General features: G+C 43.1%; 1 protein-coding gene across 4 annotated transcripts in view; it reads left to right on the top strand.

Moving 5' to 3' along the window:
* The window catches only part of fam13a (family with sequence similarity 13 member A), a 73,797-nt gene that overhangs the window by 19,331 nt on the left and 31,471 nt on the right, over positions 1-22,995 (top strand). For 3 of the 4 annotated variants that reach the window (XM_034188048.1, XM_034188046.1, XM_034188047.1), the window contains 4 exons: positions 10,872-10,913; positions 11,502-11,687; positions 13,794-13,986; positions 21,984-22,051. In XM_034188048.1, coding sequence (XP_034043939.1) covers positions 10,872-10,913; positions 11,502-11,687; positions 13,794-13,986; positions 21,984-22,051 — 489 coding nt within the window. The remainder of the gene's footprint in view (positions 1-10,871; positions 10,914-11,501; positions 11,688-13,793; positions 13,987-21,983; positions 22,052-22,995) is intronic. The other variant, XM_034188045.1, reaches the window with a different exon arrangement.

Here is a 22,995-nt window from a genome sequence, read left to right as displayed (position 1 = left end):
AGTGGGGAGTCCGACAAGGTTCTCCATCCTTGTGCCTATTTTTCCCGCAGGTTGACCCCGACTGAAAGGAACTATGACGTCGGCAATCAGGAACTTCTGGCAGTGAAAGAGACCCTTGAGGAGTGGAGACACCTGTTGGAGGGAGCTGCGGTGCCATTTACGGTTTTCACGGACCATCGGAACCTGGAATATATCCGGACCGCTTAGCGTCTGAACCCCAGGCAAGCCCGCTGGTCACTGTTCTTCGGGCGTTTTGACTTCCAGATCACATACCGCCCAGGGACCAAGAATCAACGATCCGACGCCCTGTCCCGGGTACACGAGGAGGAAGTCAAGACCAAGCTGTCGGATCCACCGGAAACCATCATCCCCGAGTCCACTGTCATGGCCACCCTCACCTGGGATGTGGAGAAGACCGTCCAGGAGGCTCTGGCACGGAACCCGGACCCGGGGATGGCCCGAAAGACAAACTATACGTCCCACCAGAGGCCAGAGCTGCGGTCCTGGACTTCTGTCACGGTTCGAAGCTCCCCTGCCACCCGGGGGTGCGTAGGACCGTGGCGGTGGTCCGGCAGCGCTTCTGGTGGGCGTCTATGGAAGCCGACGTCCGGGACTATGTCCAGGCCTGTACCACCTGCGCCAGGGGCAAGGCAGATCATCACCGAGCACAAGGACTCCTCCAGCCGTTACCTGTGCCTCATTGCCCCTGGTCCCACATCGGCCTGGACTTCGTCACGGGCCTCCCGCCATCCCAGGGCATGACAACCATCCTCACGATAGTGGACTGGTTCTCCAAGGCGGCCCACTTCGTGGCCCTCCCGAAGCTCCTGACGGCCCAGGAGACAGCAGACCTCCTGGTCCCCAATGTCGTGCGTCTGCATGGGATTCCATCCGACATTGTCTCTGACCGTGGTCCTCAGTTCTCCTCGCAAGTCTGGAGGAGTTTCTGTAGGGAACCGGGGGCCACCGTAAGCCTCTCGTCCGGGTACCATCCCCAGATGAACGGACAGGCAGAGCGGGCGAACCAGGATTTGGAGCAGGCCCTCCCCGTTTGAGGTATGTTTGGGGTACCAGCCCCCATTGTTCCCACTCATAGAGGGAGAGGTCGGGGTGCCCTCGGTCCAGGCCCACCTAAGGAGGTGCCGTCAGGTGTGGCATACTGCCCGCTCTGCCCTGCTTAAAGCCCGGACGAGGGCCAAGGCCCATGCAGACCACCGGCGTTCCCCGGCCCCTGCATACCAGCCCGGGCAGGAGGTTTGGCTATCCACCAAGGACATCCCCCTTCAAGTGGAATCCCAAAAACTGAAAGACTGATTCATTGGACCCTTCACCATCCTCAGAGTCCTCAGTCCGGCCGCAGTGAAGCTGAAGCTGCCAGCTTCACTGCGGATCCATCCTGTTTTCCATGTCTCCCGGGTCAAACCTTGCCATACCTCACCTCTCTGCACCCCCGGACCGGCACCGCCTCCTGCCCAGATCATCGACGGAGATCCTGCTTGGACTGTGCGCAGGCTCCTGGACGTCCGTCGACAGGGCCGGGGGTTCCAGTATCTGGTGGACTGGGAGGGTTACGGACCTGAAGAGCGCTCTTAGGTGAAGAGGAGCTTCATCCTGGACCCGGCCCTCCTGGCCGATTTCTACCGCCGTCATCCCGACAAGCCTGGTCGGGCCCGTTGAGGGGGGGGGGGGTCCTGTTGTGTGGGCCGCTGAAGAGGAGGTACTGCTGGCCACCACCAGAGGGTGCCCTGCCTGAAGGCGGGCTTCAGGCACCAGAGGGCGCAATCGCCCACCAGGAGCCCCAGGAGCCGGAGCTGACAGCTGTCATCTATCATTCATCAGCTTCCCCATAAAAGCCTGGCAGTGACACCACATCTCTGCCGAGAAATCGTCTTACCCGACAGGTAACCTTCTCAGCCTTTCTCTGTGCCGTACGCACGTATTGGATGCTAAACTGTTTGCAGTTGTAACCTGCTGTAACTGACAGCTTGGAGCTGGTGTGTTGGAAATTTGGAGGAGTCGGTGATTCCGCTCCTAAATTTCTTAGTGTTTCAGTAGGCACTGCACGAACTTCGTTTTCCTGCTACCTGAGAGTGAAGGACGTGTCAGTCCAGAAAGAACTGTGAGTGTGCTGAACTGTTTGCTGGGTGTGCACACACCCACTTGATCTGTCTATGCTTCCTGCCAGCAGTACCCGATCCGACAGCTGGAGGCGGTGGCCACCTGGGGACTCAGGACTTGGCGGCTCCGGTGTATTGCAGGTCTCCGCTGGCAGTGGAAATCGTGTGGGGCCCGACTCTTCTCTGGACAGGCGTCTCCTATCCTCGAGCCTGCCCACACATCACCAGCTGTTTAATTGACTGTTATCTAAAGTTGTATCTGTATACCGTTGTGCACATTTCACAACATTAAATTGTTATCTTTTGCATTTCCATTGTCCGTTCCTTTACGCCCCCTGTTGTGGGTCCGTGTCACTACACTTTCCCAACAGTGGGGGGGTTATGGTTAGGGTTGGGGGAAGGAGTAGGGTTAGTAATAGTGAGTGGAAAAAAAAGCACAAAAAATATTATAACAAAGGTGTATAACAAAGTTATATTATTATTATAACAAAGTTACAACAGAAAATAGTTAAATGGGCTGCATTTATATAGCGCTTTTCCATCTGCATCAGAAGCTCAAAGCACTTTACAATTATGCGTCACATTCACCTGTTCACACAGACACACTCACACACTGATGTCAGGCTGCTGCCATGCAAGGCGCTCACTACACACCGGGGGTAACTGGGGGATTAAGGTCCTTGCCCAAGGGCCCTTAGTAATTTTCCAGTCTGGCTGGGTTTTGAACTCTGGTCTGAAGCCCAGCGTTTAACCACTAGACCATCACATCCCCATTCTAGAGCCTTACAGAGCCCTTTTCCAGAAATATAAAAAATACATGTAGTTTTCCATCAAGCATATGGTTGGTAATGGTGGTATAATCTTTGCCTGTTTAGAATGTGCGTCATTAAGAGGCATGTTGGTTGTTACAGTAATTTTCTGGCAGTATTTGTTTATTTAAGGTGCACTGATTCATCCCTCTTACTCTCAGACATCTTGGTTGGTTCATGATTCAGATTGTTGCCTTTTGCACACTGAGCAGTGATGCCTCTTTAATTAGCGAAAGTCAGTGGTACAAAACTGGCAGTGATGTAACTACCACACTTTTTCTGTACTGTTCAACCCCTCTCCAAGAACACTTGGGACTGAGGTAGTCATCCAAAGATATTTAATTACCAAGTATTTCACACTTTATTCTGTCAGCTGTTTATTTTGTCAGCTGTCAAAATGTGGCTTGCTGCCATATCAGAGAGCTGCTTAAAGTGATGAACCATCCACGATGATAAAGTTGCACCTAAAGAGATGAAGTGAGATATCGTTTAAAAACGTTGATTTCATTTTTGGCAAATTTTGATACAGCAGTGTAGTTTCCACTATACACAAAATGGGTTTCGATATGGGTTCAGTTTCATATTAAACACATTCAAAGTCCAAAAGTTCTGTTGCTGCGTAAAGAAACCTTGTTATCAGTAAACTTTAGGCCTGAAACTGCTTGCTTTCCACCTCTCTTCATTAGATACATCTGTTGAACTGAGCATTAAAGCAAATACCTAATCAGTCATGTCAAAGAAAGTCAATACAATTAGGTATTGTGGACATTCATCAACAAGGTCTGCTGAACTTGAAACAAACTATCATAATGGACAAGCAATGTGATATACTTTCCAGTGCGTGGTTATTGGTGCAAGACTGGTTGTTTTGGGTTATTTACAAAATCCTTATCTGCTGGAATTTTTACACACAACCATCTCTATTGTCTACAGAGAATGGTTGCAAAAAGAAGAAGCAGATGATGAGCATCATGTCTCTGGGTCAAAACACCTTGTTGAACACAGAAGTCTGATATGAATAGCCAGGCTCAAATAATTGTTTGTTCCAAGCAGGGTATGCAGAAGATCTTCTTTGAAATACCACATAGATGGGCTGTCACAGCAGAAAACCAAATCTGGTCCCTTTCCTATCAGTTAGGGACTCTGAACACATTGACGATTAGCCCAGCGTTTGCTGACTGAGAGTGAAAACCTGACGTCGACCAGTGCTGAGGTCCGCCAGATTCCGCAGGAGCTAAGTTGATACGCTGAGGGACGTAAAGGGCGACATGAAACAGACACAAAAAATTAAACGTTTAATTTTTTTCATGGATTTTCAGCATCGAGCACTGGATGCAGAAAGGAAGTAATTTTCACACAGGTTGAGGCAACGTAACGGTACTTACGTGACTGGATGCCACACCCACAAAATATAATGCTACACGATGCCAATTTATGATTCCTGCTGTGCCGTCCTTGCTGCACCGATTCTCCAGCCAATCTCACTCTACATTGTCCTCTCACCTGTGAACAAGATATTTTGGAGTAATAATAATAAGGATGATAATGGATTCATGAACAGCACGGGGGCTTAGTGGTTTTCCGTGCAACATTAAACACCTCTGACAGGTGATACCAAGGCTTTTCCAGGCCACTGTGGAGATATAATCTCTCCACCTAGTCCTGGGTCTTCCTTGGGGTCTCCACCCAGCTGGCCATTTTATGCCGAGCTATAAAATCACACAGCCTGGCTGCAGCTCCTCAGCGCTCTCACCTCCTCATGATTTCTCTCACGATTGTGTTAAATAAAGTCCATCAGCTCCTCCTCACAGACCGATCGCCAGGTAGAGGACACGGAAGACATTTTCACGTCTCATCACGGAGAACATCTCCACGTTCAGGAAGAAAAAACCTGACAGAGGCTCATCTTGTAAAGAAAGACAAAATGATTCTTTATGAAGCTACGATTTGAAACACACTACTTTTTTTTTAGATTTACACTGTACAAATACACTTAATGTGTGTAAATCTGTGTAAATCTAAAAAAAAAAGTAAAAAGTAGTGTGTTTCAAATCAAAGTATTGGGTTGTATTGGTATCACTGATACCAGCCTGAATTTTACTCAGTATGGGATTGGAAAGGAAATTGGTAGTATCGAACATCACTAATAATAAAACAGTCACAACATTACTCAGTGAAGAACATAAAAAGCAGTCATAATCACACAAAAGTTTTAGTAAAATTACAATTCTTCTTCTTTGTCTTTCGGCTGTTCCCGTTAGGGGTCGCCACAGCAGATCAATCGTTTCCATCTCACCCTGTCCTCTGTATCTTCCTCTGTCACACCAACCACCTGCATGTCCTCTCTCAGCACATCCATGAACCTCCTCTTTGGTCTCCCTCTTCTCCTCCTGCCTGGTGGCTCCATCCTCAGCATCCTTCTCCCTGTATACCCTGGGTCCCTCCTCTGCACATGTCCAAACCATCTCAATCTCGCCTCTCTGACTTTGTCTCCAAACCATCCCACCTGAGCTGTCCCTCTGATATGTTCATTCCTAATCTTGTCCATTCTTGTCACTCCCAAAGAGAATCTCAACATCTTTAACTCTGCCACCTCCAGCTCTGCCTCCTGTCTTTTTGTTAGTGCCACTGTCTCTAAACCATACAACATAGCTGGTCTCACTACTGTTTTGTAAATTTTCCCCTTCACTCTTGCTGATATTCTTCGGTCACAAATCACTCCTGCCACCTTTCTCCACCCACTCCACCCTGCCTGCACTCTCTTCTTCACCTCTCTACCACACTCTCCATTACTTTGAACAGTTGACCCCAAATATTTAAACTCATCTACTTTCACCACTTCTACTCTTTGTAACTGCACTATTCCACTGGGCTCCCTCTCATTTACACACATGTACTCAGTCTTGCTTCTACTGACTTTCATTCCCCTTCTCTCCAAAGCATATCTCCACTTCTCCAGACTAGACTCAACTTGCTCTCTACTCTCACTACAGATCACAATGTCATCTGCAAACATCATAGTCCATGGGGACTCCTGTCTGATCTCATCTGTCAACCTGTCCATCACCACTGCAAACAAGAAAGGACTCAGAGCTGATCCTTGGTGTAATCCCACCTCCACCTTGAATGAGTCTGTCATTCCGACTGCGCATCTCACCGCTGTCACACTATTCTTGTACATGTCCTGCACTACCCTAACATACTTCTCTGCCACTCCAGACTTCCTCATACAATGCCACAACTCTTCTCTTGGCACCCTATCATATGCTTTTTCTAAGTCCACAAACACACAATGTAACTCTTTCTGTCCTTCTCTGTACTTTTCCAACAGTATTCTCAGAGCAAACATTGCATCTGTAGTGCTCTTTCTCGGCATGAAGCCATAGTGCTGCTCACAGATCTTCACCTGTTTTCTAAGCCTAGCTTCTACTACTCTTTCCCATAACTTCATGCTGTGGCTGATCAGCTTTATGCCTCTGTAGTTACTGCAGCTCTGCACATCACCCTTGTTCTTGAAAATAGGAACCAGCACACTTTGTCTCCACTCCTCAGGCATCCTCTCACTTTCCAAGATTTTATTAAACAATCTGGTTAGAAACTCTACTGCCATCTCTCCTAGACATTTCCATGCCTCCATTGGAATGTCATCTGGACCAACTGCCTTTCCACTCTTCATCCTCTTCATAGCAGCCCTCACTTCTTCCTTGCTAATCTCTTTTACTTCCTGATTTACTCTCACCACATCATCCAACCTTTTCTCTCGCTCATTTTCTTTATTCATCAACTCTTCAAAATATTCCCTCCACCTTCTCAGCACACACTCCTCACTTGTCAACACATTACCATGTGCATCTTTTACCACCCTAACCTGCTGCACATCCTTTCCAGCTGTGTTCCTTTGTCTGGCCAATCAGTACAAGTCCTTTTCTCCTTCCTTACTATTGAACTTCTTGTACAGCTCGCAATATGCCTTTTCCTTTGCTTTTGCCACTTCTCTTCTCGCCTTACGCCGCATCTCCTTGTACTCCTGTCTACTTTCTTCATCTCTCCGACTATCCCAAAACTTTTTCGCCAACCTCTTTCTCCTTATGCTTTCCTGGACCTCTTCATTCCACCACCAAGTCTCCTTGTCTTCCTTCCATTGTCTAGATGTCATACCCAGTACTGCCCTATCTGTCTCCCTCACCACATCTGCAGTACTTTTCCAGTTGTCCAAAATTGCTTCCCCTCCAACTAGTGCTTCTCTCACCTGCTCACTAAATTTCACACAACAGTTTTCCTCCTTCAGCTTCCACCATCTGATCCTTTGTTGAGCTCTCACTGTCTTCTTCTTCTTCTTTACCTCTAAAGTCATCCTACAAACAACCATCCTATGCTGTCTAGTGACACTCTCTCCTGCTACCACCTTACAGTCTGTGATTTCTTTTAGCTTGCATCTCCTATAAAGAATGTAGTCCACCTGTGTGCACCTTCCTCCACTCTTATATGTTACCCTGTGCTCCTCCCTTTTCTTAAAGTAGGTATTCACCACAGCCATTTCCATCCTTTTTGCAAAATCAACTACCATCTGTCCTTCCCCATTCCTATCCTTGATACCATATCTACCCATTACTTCCTCATCACCTCTGTTCCCTTCACCAACATGCCCATTGAAGTCTGCTCCTATCACCACTCTTTCATGCTTGGGCACACTCTCCACCACCTCATCTAACACACTCCAGAAATCTTCTTTCTCCTTCATCTCACAACCTACCTGTGGGGCATATGCACTGATGATATTCATCATCACCCCTTCAATTTCCAACTTCACACTCATCACCCTGTCAGACACTCGCTTAACCTCCAACACACTTTTAACATACTCTTCCTTTAAAATGACCCCAACACCATTTCTCTTCCTGTCCTCACCATGGTACAACAACTTGTACCCACCGCCGATGCTCCTGCTCTTGCTTCCCTTCCACTTGGTCTCTTGCACACACAATATGTCTACCTTTCTCCTCTCCATCATATCAGCCAGCTCTCTCCCTTTACCAGTCATACTACCAACATTCAAAGTCCCCACTCTCATTTCCACCCTTCTAGTTTTCTTCTTCTCCCGCTGTTCGTGGCAACGTTTTCCTCCTCTTCTTCGTCGTCTTCGCCCAGCAGTAGCCCAATTTCCACCAGCACCCTGTTGGGCAGTAGCACCGGTGGCGGACGTTGTTAACCCGGGCCGCGACCGATCCGGTATGGGAATTCGATTCTGAGTCTGCATAGTTGGGTTGGCTTGTTTTACGCCGGATGCCCTTCCTGACGCAGCCCTCCTCATTTATCCGGGCTTGGGACCGGCACTCAGAATGTACTGGCTGCACACCCCATGTGGCTGAGTAAAATTACAATTACATATTTAAAAACAGCAAATATTTAAGAATATTACATTACAAATGCTACTGGTGTGAAAGAGCAAGACGAAGAAACAGGTTATAAACTTTTCAACCCCTCCTTCCCAGGGGCTTATCTTTAGATTAAAAAGAGATAATTGGCTGATTCACTTTGGCATCCTGTAGTGTGGAAGTTTATTTTCTTTTAAACCTGATGAACTCACGTGGATGAATTGCAAAACTTCAGCTGCTGTAAAGTTCCAGATATCTCCAAACCTGGATGACTGAGAACCCTCATTGACAGATTTCAGATGCACGGTTGAGTTAATATTAGTAATCCATTAAACCATGTTTTGATGTTTTTAACTTGCTTTCAGTGACGAGTCCATTCATAGGTAGTGCTATACAAACCTGGTGGAGTTTAATGGCCCTTACAATCACAATTCCTTCTGTAAAACTAATTTTTATTTTGCAGTGCAACAGGCAACAGAGACTAAACATTTGCTGCCACCTTTCTCGGATTTTCATACTTTTGACACTTTGGTTATCGCTCATAGGAGAACTGAAAAGACGGTGATTTACATATGCCGCTTTTTTTTTACATCTCTGAGCTCTTCCACTCATCAGAACAATCCTTTGCTTATCAAACGAGGGCGTGTAACCTTTCATCTGGGCATTGATAAGGTTTTTGCATGCCAGTGGGATTTTGCACACACTCACCGCAGTCACATGTCCAGCGTTCTATCACTACGTGATTATCTCTCGCTTTATCACAGTTTGCCAGGCTGTGCTATTTACTGTCAACATGGCTGTTTATGGAAGTTTCACCACGGTGCACGTAGCTGCAGCTGTTCTCCAGACAAGGCACATACTCTGAGTCATTCTCTATTTTGTTTGGTTGAAGCAGTGTCGAACACCAGTGCACACTCCTGAACCTGAATCTGAGCCTGGTTGCTGTAGCTGAATGGGTGAGGTTTAGGGTTGTTTTTTTGTGGCTATCTCAGTGGTTTTTATGCCTTTATTGATGCATAAAGAAACAATAGGTTCTTTAATTCATGTGTTCCTGATGACTGGATTCCTTTGGTGCTCTGCCTCTTCGGAGGATCTTTGGGTACTGATCGAATGTGACATTTTGCGTGTGGTGCACTTCTCCTAGAAGGATCCAGCACCCAGGTACCTCAGTGCTGAGGACCCCAGCAGTTAGAGAAGGCCAAGGGAATGCCCGCGTTACACCTGGCTGTGACAGACACTGTAGGTGGTTAATTTCAGAGTTCAAAATGAACCACTTGTCTGCCTGGGTGGTTGTCATCCAGGATCCATGACAGTTTCCTGGTGTGGTGGATGTAGTGATACGTGGGCACCACCGCATGTTCCCAGACCTGATCTGATCTGATCTGTTTCAGGTTAGCATGTTACAGTTACTGCTTTTCATTTGTGTGCTGTTTTGGCCTTATTACAGTGTCCTTATGTGAGTCTATCCAGTAATCTATGCAGGACCTGAGGCGGGGCAGCTGTTCCTGCTTATGGTCATATTCACACATGCTGCGTTTCATGCTGCAGGAGCATTTCTCGGATAGATAGACAGGATCAGGATCATTTTAACACAAACCCCCAGTGTTATAGTGTAAGAAGCCTACCTCTGGCAAAAATCTATTTAATATTGAAAGATGATGAAACAGCTGCCACGACTGGGGGAAGGAATGTGGCTTACTATTAATGTAGGAAATGTCTGGAGGACACATAGAATTAAATTACTTCAGTCAGGGAGGGAATCATCGTTTTTACTCTGGTTAACAGAGACAAAAGAAAAATGTTTATACTGGAAGTACACTCACTCGGGTGCCCACCTCCACTAAAGCACAACAGGATGTTCAGCCATATTAACGCCACCCTTTGACCTCTAAACATAAACCATACATAAACCTCCAGTTCTTAGTCGTGGTCCTCAGAGGCCCCTGTCCTGCAGACATTCCATCTCCCTTTGCTTTAACCACAGTCAGGCATGTTGAGTCAGTCAAACACCAGCTTTTCAGATTATTCAGACTCACTAGATTATTCAAATTCAAAGCAGCAGGAATTGCATGTATTATAGTTATTAAAATGTGACATATGTGTAATTGTTTTATTTGGGTCCAAAGATTATTTCATGAGAAATTCTCAAAAAGGCCCCAAAACCTCCAGATTTTTTACAGTATAGATGAATGTGATTGAAATTTTCTAAGTCTGACCCTGAATCGAATATTTACTAAATTTTATCAGGGTTTTTTTTTTAACTCATATTTCATCTGTTCTGTTTGAGTAATCTGGGTGGAAAATCAAAGCAAACAGTGACCCAAAAGACAGAAGTGAAAACATTACCATCTAGGCAGCAGTAATAAAACAAGAGAGCAATCACTGACTGCACATGAGTCATGTCCTTTTCCTGGAGTACAGTCATAATCACAGAAGCTCTCAGAGGACTTGAACACAGCCTGAACACAGCTGAAGATAACAGACACTCATGTGCACTGCAATCTGTGGATTTTTTGAGTTTCACAATGATTTAGGTTATTAACAAACCTTCATTTCTGGTTTTCCAACAGTAACCACCTGTCCCCTGTCCACTACAGACCAGATTTGGTAAAGTAAGTGGCCTTTAGTCATCTTTAGTTTAGTACTCTAGTGTTTAAAGGCCTGTTCTCACTTTCCGGTTTGAAACCTTGTCCTTACTTTGGAAAACTTTAGACGGTCCAGGAGGGTGTCTAAAGTTTTCCAAAGTGACATTCCGTCATTGTGCCATGGTCTCGGTTTATCCGTAATGAGATTTTTAAAATGTTCAAAAATTGCTTTTTTCGGTCACAAAATTTGACATACTTTGGTATATTGTCATAGATGCCATGACATTGCCGAGACGTTTTAGACACACCAGTGCTGTGCTAGAGTCATGCTACAGGCGTGCTTTAGTTGTTATACATATCACATTTTATAATTATGGCATATTACGTCATCAAACTGCACTTCATCACATTCATAGGCAACCACAATCTTCATGGTTGTAGGCAGTGACCTTTCAGGATGCATATCTATTAGAGTGAGAGAATCTATTAGAGTGAGCTGAAGATGTTTCCATCTGTTCTTTTATATTCTTCAGTTCTATTTTTTGTGAAATTGTTGGTGTAGTGTAATGATGTACTCGCCTTTTCACCTGCTTTGTTCGTTCTTGCTGCCTGAAGTTTTCTGGACAGCACAATACGTTCAACGGTGCAGCAGCACCTGTTTGAGGCGAACCCGTTGGGGCATCAGGTGGACTGCGAGATGAACCCACGTACAGCATCGCCACGGGGGATACAGATTGCGCGGCAGAGGCGTCGGCAAAAACGACAGCGGGAGCAAGAGAAGCTACAACAAGGCAAGAACAGGTAAAATTAGGTTTTGGTTAATGATTTGGACTCAGGGCGGGGGTGGGATAAAAATCTAGTAGTACTGCATTAGTATGCAAATAATGAATGTTTATGAGTGTAATGGAAAGAATATTTCCATTATATATATTTTTCATTATAAATATTCTTTCCACTGAACAAATGAAAAAAAACTCATTATTTGTGTTATATAACCAGTGGTGGGCACAGTTCTGCTAACCGCTAATTAGCAAAGCTACCTTTTTTGTTAGAAGAATAGCTTTTCAGCTAATTTTGAAAACCATCTGCGGACCACTTCACTTCCGCAAAATTTAACACCGCTAACTTTCAGTCCGCAAACTTTCTTTTTTGTGCTGGCATCATGAATCTAAATCATACATTTTAGTACTTACCTGTTGTGTGTTTTGCAGTAGTCAGACGGCTGTGAGCTCAGTCCTCCCTTAGCAGAAGAGGGTTTTTTATTTTTTTTTTTTTTTTACTCAAACAACTAATTCCAGACAGTTTATTTATATTAACAGTACCTTTGTCATTTTTACAGAGAGAAAATATCATACATACGACATATCTTTTAAAGGAATGCGCTAAATTCTGAAGGTTTGAGCTTTTAACAGACACGTGCTGAAAGGCATTATGAGAAATGTCTCTTTCGATAATGCCCCCCCCCCCCGTCAAAATGCATCGACCAGTGCCATCTACTGGGTGGGAGTGTGAATAGCGGCCCGTGTTGGTTGTGAATTACACTTCACAAACAGAATTTTCAGTTTTGCAAATGCCTTTTTTTTTCAAAATCAAAAAATGACATATTTCAAATACACATTTATTTGTAAAAACCAACACACGTTACAGTAACTTGTGTGTTGGTTTTTAAAAATAAATAAACCAACCAATGAAGGAGACTCATTTTTCCCATAATGCTCCCCCCCTGCCCACCTTTTGGGCAACAGCAGCTGGCCCACTCTCCTCTCTTCTGCTGGTGAAGGACTGAGCTCACAGCCACTGGACTACATAAAACAGAAATTCTGGTTCATTTTTGGGTTTGTGATCACTTTTAATTTTACTCAGAAGCCTCGGCGGTGCTTAAACTCAAAACTGGCTCAGTACTATCAGTAGCTGACAGTACTGAACGTTAGCGGTTAGGTGTTAGCTGTGACTTCTGCTATAATTTTTTGAGGTTTATCGGTTTAGCATTATAAAAGTTAACTTTTCAGTTAGCGGATTAGAGGTTATCGAAGCTGACTTTTTGGTTAGCTGTGCCTACCACTGTATATAACACCTAAAATAGATCCTTATCGTTTGACATTTTATTAATTTCTAAACAAAAGAAAAGGGACTTACACCCTTCCTGGCCCTACGGTGTCCACCAAAGCTAGGTAGTCACACAAAGATGCCCCATCTCACCCAGGTATCATCTGATAGAGCCTGCTGTGCTCCCCCTCCCCCCCAATTCCCTCTCGAGTCCCCTTGGTGCATCCAGCCTTCCTGTCCGTTACCCAGCAAGTCTGGGCACCATGTCAGGCTGCTGTTTGCTTTTAAGCTAACTGCCGTTGCCACTAGTGTGAGCGCATGACGGTGTGCAATAGCACAAAATGTATAGAACCAAGATTGCACGCTAAATGGAACACAGTGGAAAATGGTACAAATGATCCATATCTTGTGACATACAAACCACCAATCAAATGACAAAGATCTATTTAGGAGTTGTTGTGATAAAACACACAATGATGCTGTTTATGGTACCTTTGTACTGTTGTACTGCAGTATTCCTGTCAGTGTTTATAAATGTGATCATTCACAAGCCTCTCATTTTGCCCTTTGAGACAGAATGTAGTCATAACAAGTGGAGCTGCAGCAGCATCACTTTTAATGCTAGTTGATGAAAGATCATTGATGTGGGCATTAGAGGAGTGTTTTCATCCAAAACAGCACAAACTGACTCAGAGTGTAGACACTAAATAGGCAGTAAAGCGAATTAGCGCAAAATGTAAACAGCGAGGTATTTGTGGGAGAAGATGAAGGTAAATGAACACCTCCCCGGTTAGTTTTAAATCATGTGACAGTGATGACATGGGATGCACACGTCTGATTGTCTCTCACTTTTTCTTTTAGAACTGAAAGCAGAGGTGCGTCTGTCAGTGCCGACACCGACAAAGAGAACCTACCGTCGAGTCATGGCAGCAGCCCTCACAGAGTAGACTCGCATGTGGGTGAAAGTGGTTACGCTGAGCAAAAACTCAAACCCAGGAAGTCCAAACACAACCCTACACAGGTGAAACCCAGCGAATACCAGGATACCCACACAGTGAGTTGTGCAGCTTTTTTCTTTTCAACTTTCTCTTTCTCTTTCAACTTTGGGTATCATAATCGTTCATGTGTGTCTGGAGTATTTCTTGGGTTACGGTGTCCAGATGATTCACTTTTGGAGCAGGTTGGTCAAAGGTGAAGTTGCTCAAAAGTGCAGGCTAAAAAACATACTTTGCAGGATCTCTCCACAAACATTGGGAATAAAGAGATGTCAAGCTTATATCAATCAGTAAATGCATGTACTTATGATCACATCACAGAGACATTATGAAATGACTTCAGAATTGCCAGAAAAACACATTTTCAAGGATATCTCCACAACCATAGGGCTACAGAGGCATTCCATAGCTTTTTTCCTATCATTACATGGTGTGAGGCCTTGATGAGGTCACTAAAATTATATGAAATTAGGTCACTATGGTCAGAAAAATGCATTATGTTTGTACGTAGAGTATACATTGCTCCTCTGATACTTGTCATTGTTGCGCTGTTGCAGTAAGTAATGTACATCCTGCAAATGGCTATAGAAATTTCTGGATTAAGCACCAATATCACTGCTTCTTAGCTCGTGATCATACATCCCATTTCTCCATGGCAGCTTGCCATTTTAAGCTCTTTTAAATTTTTGTAATAAATACATCTAAATTTTCCTATATTTTAAGCATTCATATTAACTTGTGCAGGGCTGCTATCAGATGTGAGTATGAACGACTGTGACTGCTGCAGGTTATATTTGTAAGATGGTTGCTTTCTGTTGGCAGCAGGTGCATCAAAATAGTCTGAGCGAATCCTGCTCTGGATCAGTGCAGTCTGAATGTCAAATGCCAGGATTTCCCTTCAGACTAGCATGGCACAAGTAAATAATCAAGCAAGCACTCACAAAAATCAACTCAAGGCTGGGTCACAGTTACTTTGTGGGCCTATACAATGATGCAAAAGGCCAAAATGTGATGAAATTAGAGACTGCTGGACTGGACACGTGATTGAACAAGTAGCCAGCAAATAATTGGAAGGAAAATGCAAAACAAACCAAAATAAAATATGGTGACATATACAGTTATAATACAAAAATATCAAAATAAAAATAAATAAGCAGATGTGAGTCTATGCCTCCCCCTGGACGGGACACCAGTCCTATGCAGTTTACTTCCCCAGCAGAGGCCGCTACCCATTTACACCTGGGTCAAATGAAACAATGTGGATTAAGGGTCTTGTCCAAGGACACAGACAGGTACTGTGAGCAGGATTTGCACCCAAGTCTACATACTGGCAGGGCAGTACCTTATCCACTCAGCTACCTGCTCTATATCAAGATAACAGCTAAGTCTGTTTTTTATCATTTTATCAGTAGTCTACAGTGAGCTTTGTTGAGACTGCCAGTTCAAATTAGATGTATTGCATATCTGATTCTTGCTGAAGTTCTTGCTGATTGACTGTCTACATTATATGTACAGTTGTGCTCAAACGTTTATATACCCTGGCAGATTTTTAGTTTTTTTGTTGTTGTTTTTTTTGCCATTTTTCCGAGAATGTGAATAAGACAAAAACGTTGTTTTTTTTCACTCATGGTTAATGGGTGGGTGAAGCCATTTATTGTCAAACAACTGTGTTTACTCTTTTTAAATCATACAGTAATGACAACAGAAACTACCCAAACTACCCTGATCAAAAGTTTACATACCCCTGTTCTTAATATCGTATATTGCCCCCTTTAACATCAGTGACAGCTTGGAGTCTTGTGTGGTCGTTGTGGACGAGGCTCTCTGATGGTGAAGCTGCCACTGAATATGTTTTGGACTTTATCTACATCAATTACGAAGAAATACAAACAATATGGCACTCTCTGGTAAATCTGTATGGAGTAGACAGTTCTCAAAAACTGAGTGACTGTGATCAGACTGTGATCTGATCAACACAGAGTCTACTGGACCTCAGAAGCATAAGTTATGCTTGATGGGCCTTAACCTACCTGAGACAAACTAACTATTAAAAACAATTGACACAGGAAGTTGGACTCCTCTTCATAACGGTAACAACGATCTGGAGGAAACTCACCTGACTGATGTACAGTGGCACAGAGGGGCTGCCTGATTAAAATAATTTCGACTAGGCACTAGGGGAACCATCAACCTCAAAAGTTTACATCTAAAAATGGGCTAATCGCAGGTGTAGCAAATGTGACATGGATAATCTTGGGACAGATCTTACTTGAAATACAAACAAACATCATGATTGTTGAAAGGGGCGTGGCCTATTGGCTTTTTCATTAGTAAAGTGGGCGTGGTTCATGGATTCAACCTACCAAAGTGAAATTTTTGCGATGATACAGACCAGCAGAAGGTAGGGTCACAATAACATTGACACTTTTGTGCCTCCAGGTGGCACTACAATTAAGAAAAATGCATCTTCTTAACTTTTTTCACCAGAACTCCAAAACGGTTCATTGCACAAAGTTCATACATTCCCAGATTCTGTGGATTGTGACAAATCTTCTGCTACTGGCCACACCCATTTCTGTTTTTTCCATTTTTACACATTACTGTAAAATATGTAAAAGATTTAAAATCTAGCTCATCCCAAGCATCAGTTTGATTGACACCAGTCTTTGCACATCGATTCTATGGACCATTAGGAGCTTGAGTTATTAAAGTGACCTTGGGAGATCAAAAGCTGCCAACTTTGCAAAGGAGAACCCACTGCATGGAGCAGTCAAAACAGAAGATCTTTTATATCCTCCCAACATTACTTGAGATGAACATGAAACTTTGCACAATGATACATAGAAGTGAGCAAAGGCTGTCTGCCAAATTTGGTAGATGAAGGTTGCTAGGGGACCCCACAAGAGGAAAGCTGTCAAAAATTGACTTAAAATACATGCACCAAATTGCATTAAGTTCACTTTGTTGTAATTGTGTATCACATCTAAGTTGAATCTGACAGTTTAGTGATGACTGCATAAAGTGGGCATGCCTCATTATGCAAATGACTCTCCTCCTTTAGGCTGTTGTGTGCTGGCGAGACAGCACAAAGAAGAGTGACAATGGAAAGGCTTGTGAGGGAGTTTGGCTGTGTTGTTGACACTTAACTGGAGGGTCTCATGTGAGTGGCAGAGAGAAGGACCCTCCACAGGATGCTGACAGGTTGGAGTCACAGCTCGTATTCAGTAGATGTGCTGAAAAAGAAAGGACACCTTGGTTGAGGGTTTGTCCTAAACTTTAAACTTGGAGTGATAGCACCGTTCGCCCATGTGGTTCTGTGGGTCGGGCCCATATCCCAACAACTGAAATGTAGGGAGTTGCCTCGCGGAAGCTTGAGAGTCGGTCCACGTACGCGCCACATCCTGCACATACATTCAGTGAACACTCACGTGTTTATGTTGTTGAGATGATTACAACCAATAAACATGAAACATGGTCCAATGACACAAGAATGAACAAAAAGCTGCCTGCCAAATTTTGCAGTAGGTTGGTGCCACAAGTGAGGACATAATAATCAGAAATTAGATGCATCGAAAAGCATGAACTTCATCTCTCAACAACTTATCCATAAAAGAGCAGAAGAATTGTCCATAGTTTTCAGTATGAGTAGCAATATTTGCTGTGAGAGTGCTCATGGAGAAATGTAGAGAAGGCCAGAAGGAGTGGCATTGTTTGTTTGTGGATTTGAAGAAAGCTTTTGACATAGTGCCAAGAGAAAAGGTGTGGTATTGTATGAGGACGTCTGTGTGGCAGAGGTGCAGGATGTGTGCAGGGTCAGTCACCACACTGAGTCTGGTCTGCTTGAGATTTCTTGCTATAATCAAAAATCCTGAGCAAGTCATTTTTACTGAACACTATTCCCAATGTGCTTGCTCAGGAGATGGGTCAGGTTAACCCTTATTGTGCTGGTCATATTTAAAAAATATTCAGCCAAGTCACCTCTGACCTTAATGTGCACCATAAAGATAATATTTCTATCAGTGTTGTTGCCATTTGGTATAACACTTGTTTGAACAGATATGAAGGTAAATTAGATTTTAAATATTGATGATTATAGACTGACAGACTACATTCCAGTATAGTTACCTGGATGTGCAACACTTCATGTGCATGGTGGGAGGAAAGGCTGTGATTCAGTGTACATACAGCAAAGTATGGGCGTTTTAGATCAATTTAGTCCTCTTGAAGGCTAGGTTGGCATGACAGCACCATCGCCCATGTGGCTCTGCGGGTCAGACCCACATCTTGCAGCTGCATCATTACAAGTCACATGGCCCTCGCGAGGCAGACCGCATACGGGGCTTGGACCTCATGATACCTGCTGCCAAGTCTAGTTATTATTGTTATTATTGGATCACATGACTTAGAATTGCTCTGTTCTAAAGTAAAGTTGGCCGTGCGACACGCCGTCCCTCCAGCTGACGGGTGGGAAATAGACTTCTGTGTTGCATTCCCACAATCCAAAAACAAACAGGTTTCATGCCAACCCCTTATGTAAGAGTAGAGATGATAGAGAACACCTCAGTCCAGTTCTCCAGGCTACACAGGACATCAAGATTCAAGAGATTCAAGATTTAAGATTAGTTTATTTGCCATTTGTAGTTAAAAAAAAACACATAGTCCCCATACATACTCGTATAATATTATATATATGAGATCTGTCACAAAGGTGATTGGTTGCTGTGTGTTTGTCGACATGAAGCGTGAAGAGTCACTGAAGGTAACCATTGCTCTGAAAGCATCATTTTTTTAATTATACACATTATGGGACATGATCAATATGTTTTGTTTTTTTTTTGGGGGGGGGGGGGGGTGTTTGTTTGTTTGTTTGTTTTTTACAAATTTCAATTAATACATTACATTTTTCTCATATTCTTTGTTTAATTAAAAAGTTCCCTTACCAAAAAGTAGTATATGCAGGTATGTTTCAAGTATACTTCTAGTTTACTTTTTATATACTTATAAGTACTATTTTTTGGTAAGGGTTGTTATATTACCTCAGTACTTGTGCGTCATACTAGTTTGAGATTAAGAAGCAGTTTGAGTATCGATATGTGAAGGAAAATAGGTAAAATTACCATGGAAATTAAGTGGTTCATACTGATTGTGTCTGTGTTCAGCTTACCTTGAGGCGTGGGTGTGGAGACAAGTGAGGGAAGCCACCAAGACACTCAGACAACTCTGAAGGCTGTAGTGGTTGTGGTTGGAGAAACTGTGTGTAGTGCAACTTTTGTCTGTTGCATCAGCATGATGACATGGTATAGAGGATGATTTTCTAAAGATTAACATGCAGAATTTCAGCTGCATTTTGCCAGAAGGCACATGGGAAACCCAAGGCTATATTTGATGTGTTTTCCTATTTTGCTGTCCCACTCTACTCCACTCAAACATGATTTGCATTGTTAGATTTTTGCTTTTTTATGTTGTCCCACCTTTTCCTGATTTTGGGTTTTACAATAAAAATCCCCCCCCCCCCCCAAAAAAAGCAAGCCGCTTAAATATGATTAAAAATGGGTAAACACATGATACATACATTCAACAAGAACATCGAACATTCACAGAAAGGAAAACATGCATAGCATTGAACTAAACATCTCCCTACTATCACAGGCTGTAAACAGCCAAAGAACAGAAAGGTTTTAATAACTTCAGTCAGTAAATTATTCCAAAGTGTTGGTGCATGAAATTAAAATACTGTTATTATTACCTGCTGTTTTCTTTTTTCTCAGCCTTCAGCAGCAGGTGAGGCTGCACCAACTCAAACCTTATATGATGGCGTGCAACCATTCAAAATCTTATAAGTCATTAACCGAACTTTTCACAACTGCTCTCACATGAAGGGAGGCTTGCAGTGCGGTGATGTGAACAAATTTCCAAATTCCACTGAGAATTCTAACAGTTGTGTTTTGAAAAATCTGCAGACATCTCATACATTGCAAAATGAGGAATCAGTGTTTCACCATCAGTCATCTAATACTTGCAGTGTTGTGTAAATGCATACAGGTTTCAAGATCAGCCCTCCCACACACACACACGCGCAAAAAAAAAAAAAAAAAATTGATGATGATAACATCCATATCTGAATCCTGACAAGCCAAAAAGTCAGCAACCAAAGCTGCCCAAAGTGCTTCACAGATACAAAATAAAAGGGTATAAAATACAAAAATAGAAAATACAAGATCCGAACACTAATAAATACAGTAAAAGTTTAAAACAAAAGTGCAACTCTGCTTAAGTGTTGAAGGCCTGTGCAAAAAGATGGGGCTTCAATAATGACTTTGTCAGGGTTTGTGATGGATTGACACAGGAAACAGGTGGAGACCAATGCAGACTCTCAGACATGGCTGGTTGTGATGAATAAATGGCTTTATCTTGGAACCAGGCAGTAGATTTGGTACACAGGTAATCAGATAACGAGGCAGCAGTGTCAGAGTGGGTACAGGCTGGGACGTGGTCACAAATATGAGCTGAGGTCATACCATCGGCGTCGAGGCGTATCACAGGCAAAAACAAAGGCTGAGTCAAAATGCAAGCTGAGTTCAGGATTAAGGCAAGGCGGAGGTCGGCGCAAACGAGCAAGGTCAAAACACTGAGAAGCAAACAAAACATGAACTGAAGGTGAGAGAGTGAACAAAGTCAACAATCAGGCAATGAGCTGTGGAACTGTGAGGGTTTTAATAAGGAGCAAACTAATCAGGTTGATGTGAAGCAGGTGTGTGGAAGGTTCTGGATAGAGGTGTGGTTAAGTGAACAAAGAAGAGGGAAGAAAGGCAAGAGAGTGCATGAGGGCAAAACAAAGCGGTGCAAAGCAAGAGAAGTGAGTGACAGAAAAACTAACTGTGAGAAACATGATGTGCTCAAATAATTAATGTGAGCAAAACAAAAGGGGCAAACCTAAGAACTAACATGACAAGTCAAAAAGGGGAAAACAAGAAAACTAATGATTATAATTAAAACTAGAATGGAACTGTAACTGAACGGTACAGAAAAGTGAATACAGTAAAAGACAAACTATTGGTTAAACCGCAAATAAACAAAACCCAGTCAACACCGAATAATGCAATAAGTAAATCAAGATAACTGATAAACAGAAAATGCACCAAAGATAAATAATAACAAAAACCTGTGACTAAGCATTATACAACAAATGTGATAAACAGAACTGAACTAAGACTAAAGTAACTTAAAAGACCCAGAGTGAGCAAATACAAACTACACAATAAATAATAAACAAAGAATGAACCAGTGACGAAGGTATAACACAAGGAAAAGCAACGAATAACTGAATGACTTCAAACTAAATGATGAGGTGCTGAATGAAAACAGTGACTAAATAGTAAACAAAGCAAACCAATAAACAGAACCAAACTGAGACTAACTTGATAAAGTATGAACTAATGAAAAGTAGAACCAGAAAATCACAAAGGAAATCCACCAAGGGCTAAGACCTAAACCCTGAGCCGGGGCTGAGTAAGACAGACTTAAAATCATTTAAGGAAGACGCATATCTAATATTAAAAAGAAGGCTGTTCCACAGCTTAGGAGCAGCTACAGAGAAGGCCCTGTCTCCTCTGATTTTCATATGTGTTCTTGGCATGTTGAGAAGGAGCTGATTGGTGGACCTCATCATCCTTGAGGGAGCATAAGAGGACAACAACTCAGATAGATAAGGTGGAGCCAAACCATTCGAGCATTTAAATACAATGAGCAGGATTTTAAAATCAATGCGATACCTGACTGGAAGCCAGTGCAGAGATGACAGAACAGGCGCGATGTGTTCACCGTGCCTAGTGCCCATCAGCAAGTACGCAGCAGAATTCTGCACGAGCTGTAAATGGCTAAGGAAGGATTGGTCTACTCCACAGTACAGCGAGTTGCAGTAAAGTTTCTCAAAAAGGTTTCTCATTGCACCAGCTTTTGGCAAGATTGAACAAAACTGAAAATTTACTTTTTAGAATGAGATGCACATTACGTCGAGAAATTAAACATTCAAACACTGTATGTCTTTTTTTTCCAGTTGAAGGAATGTGTGGGCGTATTGGGAACATATGAGAGACCTGCAGCAAAGTACATGGAGGCTTTTGGGTAAGCTCTACGAAATCCTGACCTGTCATCTCTGAGGGTTTTTGAATGTTGTTCCAGGTGGTTCTCCCATAAGTCAAGTGACTTATACATGTTTTACGTATGCATATTCTTTTTTTTTCACACTCATAGTGTAATTTTAATTTTTAATATTGAAAATTATTTTTAGTGCTTTGATTTCTGCACGCCTGCACCAAACTAGTAACAGTTCTGCAACTTATACATTACAAAATATGCTGTATATTACGGTATGTGGCTGCTATAACAGTTTATTTGGGGAGTAAGGTTTTACATACCGTATTTGTGGTATATAAAACTGTATTTTTGAGGAGGTGATGGTCTAGTGGTTAAGGTGTTGGGCTTGAGACCAGAGGGCGCCTTGTATGGCAGCACTCTGACATCGGGGTGAATGTGAGGCATTATTTGTAAAGCTCTTTGAGCATCTGATGCAGATGGAAAAGCGCTATATAAATGCAGTCCATTTACCATTTGTGCATCTAAGGGCCCAGGACCGAGCGTCAGCCAAGCACCAGATGATTAGACAGTATGATGATTGCACAGGCGTGCCTTAGGCTGGCCACAATGAAAGGCCACTGTGAAATGTTCAGTCAATCTAAGCTAAATAGTATAATCAGCATCTTGATATGCCACACCTGTGAGGTGGGATGGATGATCTTGGCAAAGGAGTTCTCACTAGCACAGATTTAGACAGATTTCTGAACAATATTTGAGAGAAATAGGTCTTTTGTGTATATAGAAAATGTTTTAGATCTTTGAGTTCAGCTCATGCAAAATGAGAGCAAAAGAAAAGTGTTGCATTTATATTTTTGTTAAGTGTATATACAACCCCAATTCCAATGAACTTGGGACGTTGTGAAAAATGGTATATTTACCACTGTGTTACATCATCTTTCCTTCTAACAACACCCAATAAGCGTTTGGGAACT

Source organism: Thalassophryne amazonica, chromosome 15, assembly GCF_902500255.1.
Source record: "Thalassophryne amazonica chromosome 15, fThaAma1.1, whole genome shotgun sequence".
Lineage (NCBI taxonomy): Eukaryota > Metazoa > Chordata > Actinopteri > Batrachoidiformes > Batrachoididae > Thalassophryne > Thalassophryne amazonica.
The sequence above is the reverse complement of the archived record's forward strand: the minus strand, read 5'-3'. Positions and strand labels throughout refer to the sequence as shown.